This window comes from Ruditapes philippinarum, unplaced genomic scaffold (assembly GCF_026571515.1).
Source record: "Ruditapes philippinarum isolate M1 unplaced genomic scaffold, ASM2657151v2 ctg6935_1_1_1_1, whole genome shotgun sequence".
Classification (NCBI taxonomy): Eukaryota; Metazoa; Mollusca; class Bivalvia; order Venerida; family Veneridae; genus Ruditapes; species Ruditapes philippinarum.
This window is the reverse complement of record NW_026854574.1, coordinates 13,645-28,196: the sequence shown is the minus strand read 5'-3', so window position 1 is coordinate 28,196 and position 14,552 is coordinate 13,645. Positions and strand designations below refer to the sequence as shown.

Sequence of the window (14,552 nt, the reverse complement as noted above, 5' to 3'; positions counted from 1 at the left end):
TATCTTTCAGTTAGAATTTGGTTAACTGTATGGATTAAAACTTATTTCTTCATTGTGAGTGATGTCTTAAAATGTCCCACTTGATATTTTACTACCTTAGTTAAACTGTAACATGTGAAATAAATCATTTGAATTTCAATAGTTTCATGTAAAATCTGAAAGTAATCAATATCAATCAAATTGTAATCATAATTACAGACTGAATTTAAGCTGTAATTGATTAATTACAATTAATGTAATCAATTTTGAGCAAGGTAATCAATTACATGATGATTACACTGTAATCATGTAATCAATTAAAAAATCGATGATTACGATTAGTGATTACCCCAGGTCTGATGCTTAGATTACAATGTGCAAGCACTTTACATACTTAAATCTTTTTCCAGAAATGAGGGTCATAAGGGGAGATGAAAATCAAATTCATTCACTATTTTAGTTTTTTACTACTTCTTACATACTGTAAATAAGAAATAGGTGTAAAAAATCAACAATTGTCAGAAAAATTGATATTTTCTCAGTTTATAGTGACTGGAATTTTTGTCTTGAACTGATTTGACCTACAGTGACGTAATTGTAGTCGTCCGTGAATTAACATACAGTTCCAATATTGTGGCCGTCATGACAGACGCTTATTATTTAAAGTTATCACTGGCAATTTATACAAGTGTAAGTTGGTGAAACTTGAACTGACTTGAAATTGAAAAAGGCCAATTGTAAGCATACATTATGTGTATAATTTATTATATATCTTTATTCCACATTATTCCTCATGGATGTACCAAATACTGCGAATATACATCAGTCCAGGATATGTTTTATTTGAATTTTAAGGCGTTTTGAGCTCCACACCCCAAGTGTCTGTGGTCAGGGTCTGATCCACGAGTGTGTGCTAAGAAGTGCTAGAGTTGCTAAAAAAGCTTTTCAAAGGCTCAGCTAAAAGGGGAAAATCAAATTCCAACAACTGAGAATGGAATTTACCCACACATTTTATAAAATATTCAATTTCAATGCAATTTAACATGCATGGTAGGCTACATAGCACATGCTATAAGGACAGCTTTCTGTCTTCTAGCTGATATAATAGGTCTGATGCTGTTAAGCAGTGTTTTTTTTGGTCGAAATATTCGGCGATATTCGGCCCCTTTCCCCACCTCTCGGAGTATATATTTTTCCCCATGAAATTGCGAAAATTCCCCACCGTCAAAAAAATAAACCCAAACTAGAATCAAACTGAACTGAAGTCACTCAGTTTATAAAGTTGTAAACTAATTTCAATTAGTTGTTTTATTTATTTTATAGGATTGTTAAAAAGTCATGTATTTTTAGTCTTTTTATTGAATATTGATAACACTGAAAATTCCCCTTTTTTGGCATTTACGCGCTTTTTTTCCCCACCCAATGGGCACTGACCCCCTTCCCCCAAAACTGAAAATAAACACTGTGTTAAGTCATGGTTTTGGTGAAGAAGTGCACAGGGCATATTAGCTTTCGTAGGGGAAAATATACCTATTTTGAGCTAGGGGAAACAACCTTTATTGGGCTATATTAAAATACAGGAAAAAAAAAACACTGCATGGCATGATGGGTATAAGTTTATGTTCATTACTTTATTGAGATTTGATGATTGCATTATTTTAATTCACGTGGAGTTTGTCTTTTAAAGAACAAAGCACAGCAATACATTTTTATGCGCACACATAGTTTATAATAGTCTTTAATGCAACATTTTTATTTACGTGTTTCTGTTCTTAGGGTACATACGCACATTATACAAAGTGTTTATAATATGCAAATAAAAATTTATGCTGTTATCAGAAAATATTATAATCATGTAAATTTAGCATTCATTCAAATATATTCATTTTGTCAAAGAAAGCATGAATAAACATTTATTTCAGGCCAAGCCAGTTTAAAGACAATAAAGTATGTGTTGTGTCCATCATTGGAAAGAGCCAGTACAAAACAGCTACTTCTAAGGCATCTTTATTCAACCCAATTCTAGATGCCGACATATTCAAGGTAAAATATAAAATATGCTGAAGATTGTAGATTTATTTTTCAACTACTTGTAGGTATCATCCGATATATTATAATATTTATATGTTTTGTTATTATTCAACAAATTTTTAACTTGAATGTTTGTTTGAAATAGGGTGTCTGTGGCTTAGTGGTTAATATTTCTAACTTCAAACAACTAACCCTTGACCGCACTGCTGCAGGTTTGAATGCTGCCAGGGACTTAAATTGTTTTTATGTGATGAAGCTAGAATAATGGACTGTTGGTGGTTCTACTTGAGTGCCTGTCAGTGCCTGAAATTTTAATGCTGGGACACCTGATATCTTCCTCCACCAATTAAGCTGGACCTTTACAGTGTTGGTGCGACATAAAACCAGTGGTACTTCTCACTTAATTGGGAAGAAGCCTAAGTCTCTTCAGTTTGGGAAAATTATCTCTTAAATTACAAATTTTAAAAAAGCTGGTGCAAGTTCAGATTTTTTGGGAAAACTGCATGGTTTTAAAGAAAATTTTGTTTGGGAAGAAGAGGACTTTTATAGGCCTCTGTTGAATAAGGTGAATAATCGTTGAAAACCCAACAGAACAAAAATAACCCATAAAAACTGAAAATCAATAAGAAACGTTTAGATAACTTAATCAAAACATTAAAGAATCCAACATTGTACAATTTGTATTCTTGAAACAGTTTATTAAGCAGTTTATTAAGTTGTGTTTTATATTACCCTTTAAACCATTATTGACAATTCTAACCCACCTACACTATCATCAAAGTGACTGTTGTTCCATGCATTCATTTGACCCAACTACTAGTGGCTGAGTAATCTTGACGTATTAAGGTAGTACACCCCTAATGCACTACCTCCACTTTAAAGAGTATTCAAATAGGCTAGAATCACTGTAAAGTGTATAGAAACTGAGGGGCGTGGGTTCAAACCCCAGAAGGGGCAACTTTTTTTTCTTTCTTTTTTTTTTCTTTTTTTTTTTTTTAGCTCACCTGTCACAAAGTGACAGGGTGAGCTTTTGTGATCGCTTTTCGTCCGGCGTCCGTCCGGCGTCTATCCGTCGTCCGTCCGTAAACTTTTACTTTAAATGACATCTCCTCATAAACCACTAAGCCAATTTCATCCAAACTTCACAGGAATGTTCCTTTGGTGGTCACCTTTAAAAATTGTTCAAAGAATTTAATTCCATGCAGAACTCTGGTTGCCATGGCAACCAAAAGGAAAAACTTTAAATATCTTCTTTTAAAAAACCATATGAGCTAGAGCTTAGATATTTGGCATGAAACATCTTCTAGTGAGTGTCTACCAAGTTTGTTCAAATAAAATCCCTGGGGTCAAAATTGGCCCCGCCCCGGGGGGTCATTGATTTTCCCTATATGCATATAGTAAAAAATTAAAAAATCTTCTTTTAAAGAACCCAAAGAGCTAGAGCTAAGATATTTAGCATGAAACATGTTCTAATGGGTGTCTACCAAGTTTGTTCAAATAAAAGCCCTGGGGTCAAAATTGGCCCCGCCCCGGGGGTCATTGACTTTCCCTATATGCATATAGTAAAAATTTAAAAAATCTTCTTTTAAAGAACTCAAAGAGCTAGAGCTAAGATATTGAGCATCAAACATGTCCAAATAAGTGTCTACCAAGTTTGTTCAAATAAAAGCCCTGGGGTCAAAATTGGCACCGCCCCAGGGGGTCATTGATTTTCCCTATATGCATATAGTAAAAACTTAAAAAATCTTCTTTTAAAGAACCAAAAGAGTTAGAGCTAAGATATTTAGCATGAAACATGTTCTAATAAGTGTCTACCAAGTTTGTTCAAATAAAAGCCCTGGGGTCAAAATTGGCCCCGCCCCGGGGGTCATTGATTTTCCCTATATGCATATAGTAAAAATTTAAAAAATCTTCTTTTAAAGAACTCAAAGAGCTACGGCTAAGATATTTAGCATCAAACATGTTCTAATAAGTGTCTACCAAGTTTGTTCAAATAAAAGCCCTTGGGTCAAAATTGGCACCGCCCCGGGGGTCATTGATTTTCCTTATATGTGTATATCAAAAACTTAAAAAATCTTCTTTGAAAAAACCCAAATAGCTAGAGTTAAGATATTAAGCATGAAACATCTTTTAGTGAGTGTCTACAAAGTTTGTTCAAATAAAAGACCTGGGGTCAAAATTGGCACCGCGCCGGGGGTCATTGATTTTCCTTATATGTGTATAGCAAAAACTTAAAATCTTCTTTGAAAAAACCCAAATAGTTAGAGTTTAGATATTAAGCATGAAACATCTTCTTATGGGTGTCTACCAAGTTTGTTCAAATAAAAGCCCTTGGGTCAAAACTGGCCCGGCCCCAGGGGTGTCATTGTTTTTATCTTTATGTGTATAGTAAAAACTTAAGAAAAATCTTCTTTTAAAAAGCCCAATGAGCTAAAGCTTAGATGTTTAGCATGAAACATCTTCATATGGGTGTCTACCAAGTTTGTGCAAATAAAAGCTCTTGGGTTAAATTGGCCCTGCAACGTTTGGGGTGGGGGTGGGGGTTGGGGGGCCTACATACAGGTGAGCGACTTCAGGGCCATCATGGCCCTCTTGTCTTTTTAACATTCTCTCAGATCATTAATGGAAGAAAAAAGTGTTTCATTTTAATTACATAATTTTTATAGGTATTTATTTACTAAAATTAATAATGCCAAATTTAATAGCAAATATGATACCAGATATTTTCAAAGTTTAATAATATAAAAACTACACGGTAAAAGTATTTAATATGTTGCAAGACCAACCAATATACATTTAAGAAAATTTATGCAAACTTTGAAAACTGCCCCTCATTGTGGAAAATTTTAGGGATATTTAAAAAAAGGTTTTTTTCACATAAGTGTTAAAAGTGGGTGGGGTATGGTTACATTTTTATACATATTAAAAACATTTTTCATAATGATGATATTATAAATTATTTAGAGTTTCCTCATTTCTGAAAAAAGCCCTTCTAATGGCAAAGTTTTAGTTCAGAAAAATGTCCATAACTCATAAACCACACGATAAATTTTGCTTAAATTTTGCATACAGGTGATTTAAGGCATATAACTGTCCTATGTTGTCAATTTTACAGTTCCTTATAGTGTCCATTAGGGGTGTACTACCTTAAACATAAACCTCTAGACTGTTGATGTAAACTTCCTTATTCAAAGATGGCCATGTCCAATGTAACAATTTATAGAGTAAATCTCTATTGTAGTTTCTAGAATAAGAGTAACGTGTAAACGGGTCTTGTTTATCATAGTGCCACCCCTACTGAAAGGGTCAGTAATAACTGACTTTAATATGAGACACCTTTTGATTGTATACCATGTACTTCCCAACTACCACTATGCCAGGCGGATAGAAATCAGTAACCATTCATTTAACTGCCTCGTGGCTCACCAAGCAGACATTTCCGAACGAGAAAGATTCATCCTTCAATTAACGCTCAAGGTGGGGCTTGAACCTTGGACCTCCTAATCTGAAGCCGTCTTAACCACTAGGCCAACGGTACCAGTACATGTATTTAATTAAAAAAAAATCTTTTTTATTCAAAATACAATGTATATGTATATTTGCAGGGTGTGGAGGGATACCTTGAGGATAGTATAAATCAAGTAAGCATATTTTTGTTTCATATTGGGTAGTTTAATTTTTACCGCCTCTTTTTGAAGAAAAAAATGTGGATCCATTGTCATGACTCTTTTGTCAGAATTGGCATTCTGGTTAATTTTGTGTTAAGGTTGATTATTTTTGATACTATGAAAGCTTTTCAAACTTTGTATAGATGATTTTGTTATAAAAAAATGCAATTTCATACAGGCAGATACCGGTAATCCTAAAATGAATATTTGCAAATGTTTACCCCTTTTCAGTTTGATTAACCATTTCTTAAGGTCCTTTTTCTCAGAAACTATGAAGATATCACTTCAAAATTAAACACTTCAAAATTACCTCCCTTTTTCATTCATTTTGAGGAAAATATAAAGAATGTTTGCCTTTTCTGATTTTTTTTATCAAAGTTATGCATTTAAAACTGGCCATTTAGTCTTCTGTCTAGCACTTAGTAATTTTTACAAAGCATTTTTCTATAATGAGATTTTTTAATGACATAGACATTGCTAAATGTAGAAATATTTTTAACATTTTGAGCAAACTTTCTTTTATTTCTGTTTTTTTTTTTTAATTACATGTAGGATCTGGGTTAGAGTAAAAGAGAAGTTTTATGTCATAAGATAAATCAACTTCTTGTGGGGCAGCTCTTGTTATGCTTATACATGAGTAAAAAAAAATGTTTATATAATATAAAATACATCCATGTTTTTTTATACTTTAGCTCGAAATTTTGTAAAATATTTATCTAGATGAAGGTTTGTTAAGAACTGAAACTAGTAGATAACTATAAATTACTCAACCTGCACTGGTGTGGATGTGTTGTATTTCTTTTATTTCTTTCTTATTTTGACGAGTAAAAGAAGTTTGATCCCCTCTTTTTTTCAAATATTACAAACCAAGATTTTATAAGAGCATCATTTCTCGCAAACAAATTGAGCTCTATGGTGGCATATTTTACAGGGTGACATAGAGTGTTACTATGATATTGACAGCAATGTGGTATACCTACATCTCACCAGTATACTAGATTCTTACAGATTGACGTCAGTGTGCCAGAGACTTAAGGATGCCTCTGTAAAGGTAAGCTGAAGGTTGGGTTATTTATATATTGCAAAATGTTGAATATTTAAACAGAAAATTTTATTTTTAGTCCGTGAATAAAAGTAACAAAAATGTATATTTTCAATGGCGGAAGAAGGAGAAGCTTAATTGGTACATATACATATAGTTAAAGCTGTCATTGATATAAATCTAGTCAATGATGGTATATTTTTCAGATGATAAGATTATAGATACAGTTTTGAAAAATTGGTAATTTTGATCAATTGATAAAATGTCTAGGAATGACTAAAATTCACACAAAACATACTAAATGAAAGCCGGTGACCTGTCAAAAGAACATGTCTAGAACTATAATGCAGCCCTTGCTTAAAAAAGTGATGAAATATGATAGTAAGAAAAACTTGCAGAGGGCATTTTTCAACAATGCACATTATAGTTTTATGCACAGAATATGATTATTTTTGATTTGGCCAGAACAGTATATGACTCTTCAGAAATCAAAGTTTCAGCTTGTTCTTTTCATAAAACCCTATGCCTTTGAGCTTTGAGTTTAAACACTTGTATTATACAACTATTTGCAGGATTTTCAGACACTATGGCAACAAGAGGATTGTCACAATGCTAAGTGTCTACTCTTCATGTTTCAAGTTTCTCATATACTTGTGGTGAGTATAAGATTACATGTATATCTTTGATTAATGTATATATAATCTTTTATTTCACTTTTCAGTGACTGATATAACAATTAATTAACACATTTACATGAGAACATAACATAATAACATACGATTACTGATTATATACACAAAAAAACACAATGTCATACATTACATGTAGAGTTACATTATACAGAATTATAACAACATGCATACACAATGTTACTGGTTAATAAGCACATGATATATTGTTGATGTTCGACATAATGTATGCCATGTAATAGGGGAAATACTTAGCTATCAGAACTTGGCTAGCTGAGCTTCTTTCACTGTAAAATTTTATTAATTAGAGTTAGTCATAGTGATATATTGATAGAGAGAAAAAGGCTTCATTTTAGAATTTAGAGTTAGTCATAGTGATATATTGATAGAGAGAAAAAGGCTTCATTTTAGAATTCTGAAATAAAAAATTAATGTCTCTATTGTAAAATATTAGCATTCAGTGATTTGCCTACTTATATAACAGACTCCGAAAAAAGGCCTCTTCCCAATTGAAATTTTCTTTAAAATCATGAAGTTTTCCCAAAAATCTGAACTTAAACCAGCTTTTTTACTTCCAAAATCAGCAATTTTTCCCAAAATCAAGAGGCTAAGGCCTCTTCCAATAAAGTAAGAAAAATCACTGGCATTTGCATTAAGTGTCAAATGGCAATGTTTTTTTTCCAGTTATAGTATGATTTATTGGTGTTTCTAAACTTTTAACCGTCTTTATTTTGGTTATGTGATAAATAGAATATTAAAATTGTGTAAGTTCATTACTGAATTTATTGCACTCCTTGAATACAATAATATTATTCAACTTGTGCAATAAATTCAGTATTGAACGTACACTCATTCAATATCCTCTATATAATACATTGTAATTTTGCTGTACTCTTTCAGATATCACACCCAGGTTCATCTTTTGATGTTACATATGTTATTTTATTCAGGATTCTGGACTCTATAAGGTATAAACTAACAGTATCATGTATAGAAATATCTCTGAATCTCTTAAATACAAAATGATAATATAAACTAGAAATATGGAATTTTCACCTTTACTCTGATGTTTGCAACAGATTTTAACCATGTGACCAGTACAGCCCAAAATCAGTCGCAACATCCATGCCGTTTGATCACAGTCTACACTATTCACTACTCAGTTTTAGAATTTCGGTAAAACTAATGAATAGTTTTGTCCAGCTTAAGATATTGACAAGTCCATTTAAGGTACTTTAGGTTTGTCTGTTTAAGGAACTTAGGGTGTTAAGGGTTTAATGCATGGTGTTAAGTTATTTTTGGTCATACAAACTGATTTTATAATTAAATATAATTTTACTACAGGATGAAAGTACAGAAATGTGTAACAGAACAGCTCCTAGATCTACCAATCTCTAAAGATTGGAAATATAATGGGCGACCATGTTCACCAAGAGTTCTCTTTGTATTTGAGACATCAACTATAGAATATGATCCAGAAGAATTGGTGGAGAACACTGGATACAAGGCAAGACCTCAGGTACGTTGAGGTATTGATATAGCATAAAAATGTGTGAATGATAATTTTTCTTTTGTTTGTGTTTTGAAAACTTCAAATTGATTTCATATTCATGAATAATTTTAATTGGGTTTGTTTTAGTGACCTTTGAATTGAATTTATTGTCAGTATGCCCTGCACTGAATCAATGATGGCTCTAATAAATTCATGGGAAAAAAACTGTTCAGCTAGTATATTAAAAGTATTCACCCAAATATTGCACATTCTGTATGATCAACAATTAGCGCCTTAAGGGTTTCAAATTTTTCTAAGCCATGTTGTCATGGACAATAAAAATAAATATGATGTCCTATAAGATGGCCACTTATGTTTTATTCACATGTTGAGATAATAGAATGTAAATTTTGTGTGTTTTCTTGTATATTTTAGATATTATAGCAAGAGAAAATTACCATTAGATAGGGTTTTCATGTATGAAAATTTCATAAGTGTGCACTTATTAGAGACAGCTTTACTAAGAAACACAATTGTAACAGTATACAGTATCTTTACCCACCAGTTCAGTTGGAAAGTTGATAGAAAACTGTATGGACATCACTTCAAACCCAACCAGAACAAAGGCCTATTTTCTTTGATCTAGGAATTTTTATAAGCTTAAAATATGTCTTATTTAATTGTATTGTTGTTGTTGTTGTTTTCAGAGAATACATCCAATCAAAAGGCTGCAGCACTGCATGGAGGATCAGATATACAAGATCCTGAGAAAATCCAGAGTTATTACCAATATCAGGTACATAATTATATACATATAAACATAAGTTAAGTCAATATTTTCCTTGTTTTTTTTCTTCTTAACTTATATGAAATTTGGAGCAATGAAAAGTTGAATGGAATGCCATGCCCTACAGGGACTACATTTCTCTATATGATCAGCATTTGCAATCTATCAATCAGTCTTTTTATTTACCGTTATTCGGTGCTTATAGGGCAAGGTTTATACATGTATAAAATAGTTAATCTCTCTGTTACATGTATATGCACACACTCAGTAAGCCATCATGACTGTCTAGAAAGTCTTTGTGTGATAAAGGGAAGGTGATGAAATGTGCAATATTTTTATTAGTTAATGATGGGTTTGTCATACCTTAATACATCTGATGCTGTTTCAATGTATGTTTTCAATCTATTTATAGTAACAATTCACTGTTTGCTGTGCCAGCCAATCAGGAGTTTGTATTTATTCATGTGTACCAGAATGAGGCCGCTGACCCAGTTTCATTTTTCCTGCAGCAGATCAGAGAAAATACATTACAGCATGATGCAGGTAAATTATAAATGTTCTGCTATATATAGAATATGCCAGACAGCACAGTTTATGTTGACTTTCTTTCATAGCTTTTCATTTCAAACCGTAATTAATGGTTAAGGTCTTGGACTTAAATCACTCGCCCATCACTGCTGTGGGTTTGAATCTTGACAGGGACTTTGGCTTCTTCATGTGATGAAGCTTTCCAACTAGCTTATAATTTACATGAAATAAGTAGAATATTAAAATGTACATTAATATTATTACATTTAGAAATTCCAGTTTTGAAACTTAATTTGCTCATTTGGGGGTGTTTTAATTTAATGATTTTCTTCTCTGCATTTACACAGATTCAGATCTGCCAAGGAAAAGTTATCAATCAAATAGAAGAGGTCAAGGTGGTATAGACAGGTCAAGGTCACAAGGGCTCTCCAGAAATGGAGGAGAATTTAGTTTTAAGGAGTTTATATGGCAACATATTGATATGGCACTGACAAAAGGTTTTGATGATAATGTGGGACGGCACCCAGTCACTGCAACCTTTGAGGTAAGTTTGTTAACAGGGATAATTTGTTAATAGTAGAATTAGACATGAGGTTTGTCTGGCCATATTGTTTAATTCAGTGGCAAGGGTAGATAACCTAAACACACATACACTCAATCAGATACATACGAGGGGTTATTTAAAAATTCGTTGACTTTCTTTGTTGCGTAAAATATATTTGAGATATTGATTTGAAATTCTTACACTGTTTAGAAGAATTAATAACAAATAAACACAGAAAAATTCATGTGAGTAGCTTCTTACATTACAACAATACTTAATTTCACATAAACACATGTCGGTGACAGCGGGGCACTCCAAAAAGTTATTGACGTCAACGTCATAATATTAACGTACAACTTGTGCTTCACCGTTACGCAGTCAATGACGGTTACTGCTTCTCAAAGTAATGTCCATCACTAAATATTTTTATGCCACTTTAACACTAATGATCGTGAAATTTCCTTTTCTCTGTTCGTCTGCTGATTTTTATCAAATGTTTTTGTGTCATTTCGAAATTACAACAAAAATTGATGATCGTTTATGATCAAGCGATTTTCTAATTACAGCATGTCCGTCATTTTCCCGTTGTAAACAATAAAGGCGTAAGGCATTTCTAGCGATATCAACAAAAAATAAACGGAAATGACGTCCATTATTTTAAGGATTACTTAAATGACATCATAGAAGAAGCATGCGATGTTCAGCGGGTTTTCTGTGTTAATTTTTGTGTCGCCTTTAAAAAAGGCGACATATAGGGGTTACTTTTGTCGTCGGCGTCGTTGTCGGTGTTGGCGTCCCCTAAAGCTTGTCCAGAGCATAAGTCATTATAAGTCGGATTGACTTCAAACTTGGTATGCATGCTTTTTAAAATGACCCGAAGTGCAGTGCACAAGAACCGGTACTACGCACTTCTTATTTTTTGAGTTATTGCCCTTTGTTTATTTTCATACTTTATTTTTGTCCAGGCCATTTCTCCTAAAGTATAAAAGCTATGGACTTGAAACTTCATAGGATAATAGATCTCATTAAGAAGAAGTGCAGTGCACAAGAACTGGTACTCTGCATTTCTTATTTTTTGAGTTATTGCCTTTTGTTAATTTTCATACTTTATTTTTGTCCAGGCCATTTCTCCTAAAATATAAAAGCTATGGACCTGAAACTTCATAGGATGATAGATCTCATTAACAGGAAGTGCAGTGCACAAGAACAGGTACTCTGCATTTCATATTTTTTGAGTTATTGCCCTTGGTTAATTTTCATACTTTATTTTTGTCCAGGCCATTTCCCCTGAAGTATAAAAGCTATGGACCTGAAACTTCATAGGATGATAGACCTCATTAAGAAGAAGTGCAGTGTCCAAGAACTGGTACTCTTCATTTCTTATTTTTTGAGTTATTGCCCTTTGTTAATTTTCATACTTTATTTTTGTCCAGGCCATTTCTCATAAATTATAAAAGATTTTCATACTTTATTTTTGTCCAGGCCATTTCTCCTAAACTTTAAAAGCTATGGACCTGAAACTTCATAGGATGATAGATCTCATTAAGAAGAAGTGCAGTGTCCAAGAAATGGTACTCTGCATTTCTTATTTTTTGATTTATTGCCCTTTGTTTATTTTCATACTTTATTTTTGTCCAGGCCATTTCTCCTAAAGTTTAAAAGCTATGGACCTGAAACTTCATAGGATGATAGATCTTATTAAGAAGAAGTGCAGTGCACAAGAACTGGTACTCTGCATTTTATATTTTTTGAGTTATTGCCCTTGGTTAATTTTCATACTTTATTTTTGTCCAGGCCATTTCTCCTAAAGTATAAAAGCTATGGACCTGAAACTTCATAGGATGATAGATCTCATTAAGAAGAAGTGCAGTGCCCAAGAAATGGTACTCTGCATTTCTTATTTTTTGAGTTATTGCCCTTTGTTAATTTTCATACTTTATTTTTATCCAGGCCATTTCTCATAAATTATAAAAGCTTTAGACTTGAAACTTAACAGTGTGATAGATCTTATTGATAAGAAGTGCAGTGCACAGAAACTGCTGATCTGCATTTCTTATTTTTTGAGTTATTGCCCTTTGTTGATTTTCAAATTTCATTTTTGTCCTGGCCATTTCTCTTAAACTATATTGTTCACAAGGCGACACATCCGACTCGCGGAGTTCTAGTTTAGTTTTTTAGCAAGAAATATACGTTGACATACTGCGCTGTTCTACCGTGCGCCGGGTGCCGTGTATGTTCAAAAAGCAATATAAAATCATTATCTATTGACACAATTAACTGTTCCTTTCAAAATGTATTGATAAATTTTTTACAATGAATGCTGATAAATTTTCATTACAATACATGTTGACGTTCAAGAGATATTTAAAAAGTCCACGAATTTTTGGATAATCCCTCATACATGAATGTAAATGTTAACTCACTTACTGTCGTCAATAAAACATTATGTCTTCATAGCCTTATAAATTTTGTTCGACTGTAAAGCTTAACTTCTAAATCTTATAACTTTTGATTAATGTTTAAAAAAAATTCAGTAACAAGTGAACACATAAATATCAGATTATTAAGAAATTGCTACCAAAATATTTTCAAACTTGTTATATGTGCTCACATTTTGTTTTCTCCCCAATTACAGCTTGCTACAAGTGAGACGTGGTTTACCTTGGCAAACAAGTTATATCTTATGTTATTCTCAGAGAAGCTAGATCCTAAACTCCAGCCACACTGCAATACACTCCGATCTCTTCTCGAAACAGATCTGAGATTCTCCGAGAAGTATGTTAACTTACCTGTATCATGAATCTGCGCTGCGTTTAATAGAAAGTCCTAAGTGTATCCAAGGTCCTAGCACTTATGACCAACTCTAGGACTGACTTAAAACCGTTTCAATAAATATTTTCGTTTTTATCTTTAGTAAAAGTTTTAGACTTTATTGAAGTCGTTTCGTCAAAGAAGAGTTACAAAATACAATGGCATGTGCTTCAATCCACATTGTGTAAATGTTCATCTTAATGGCTATATTCAGAAATTGAAGAGTCATAAGTTAGGACATTTTCTTTTCAACAAAAATTAACTCTGTTTTGGTCTTAAGACATATTTTATACTTATGACTTTCTATGAAACTCTGTGTGCCCAGACTCTATTGGGGCAAGCCATTGTTTCCTTCAACAAGAGAATTTAAACTAATTTTTTTTATACTGGTTGTTTACAGGTATGGATTTAAGAGTGTTTCATTAAGCTTATAGCTTCCAATAGTCATACTAAAATATATTTGTATCAAGTAATTTATATAGGACCTTAATGGCCGGGTGGTTGCAATTATTAACTTCAATTCTTTCTTTCTTTACTGCTTTGGATTCAAGACTAGTCAGGAATGAGTATTTTTATCATTTGACGAAGAAGTTCAGGTTAGGAAGCTATCCAGCTAGCTTACTGAACGTAAGTGGTTTTACTCATTTGCCCACTTGTGCCTGAAATAATGTATTGAGGGGCACAGAGGTCTTCCTGCAGCAGTAAAGCTGGAATGTCACCATATAACCATTACAGTGTCAGTGTAACTTGAAATCCAACACAAAAGTTAGATTATTTAAGTTGCCATAAGGGTAAAACAAGTTCAAGTTCAAGTATTTGGATAAACAGACTAGATGTATATAGATTTTAAAACTGTTTTTAACATGTTGATTTTCATTATTTCAGTCGGTGTAACAAGGTTTTACCAGTAGCAGAAAGTTCCTATCAGGAAAATTTACCCACTCATTATGTCACTAACTACCATCTTAGCAAGGTTTGTTT

The 14,552-nt window shown here is 32.8% G+C and overlaps 1 protein-coding gene across 2 annotated transcripts in view; it reads left to right on the top strand.

Moving 5' to 3' along the window:
- The window catches only part of LOC132740503 (nonsense-mediated mRNA decay factor SMG8-like), a 29,460-nt gene that overhangs the window by 1,650 nt on the left and 13,258 nt on the right, over positions 1 to 14,552 (top strand). For both annotated transcript variants that reach the window (XM_060728417.1, XM_060728416.1), the window contains exons 2-12: positions 1,902 to 2,022; positions 5,616 to 5,651; positions 6,610 to 6,729; positions 7,293 to 7,376; positions 8,310 to 8,377; positions 8,754 to 8,928; positions 9,609 to 9,697; positions 10,101 to 10,231; positions 10,564 to 10,760; positions 13,396 to 13,535; positions 14,457 to 14,544. In XM_060728417.1, coding sequence (XP_060584400.1) covers positions 1,902 to 2,022; positions 5,616 to 5,651; positions 6,610 to 6,729; positions 7,293 to 7,376; positions 8,310 to 8,377; positions 8,754 to 8,928; positions 9,609 to 9,697; positions 10,101 to 10,231; positions 10,564 to 10,760; positions 13,396 to 13,535; positions 14,457 to 14,544 — 1,249 coding nt within the window. The remainder of the gene's footprint in view (positions 1 to 1,901; positions 2,023 to 5,615; positions 5,652 to 6,609; positions 6,730 to 7,292; positions 7,377 to 8,309; positions 8,378 to 8,753; positions 8,929 to 9,608; positions 9,698 to 10,100; positions 10,232 to 10,563; positions 10,761 to 13,395; positions 13,536 to 14,456; positions 14,545 to 14,552) is intronic.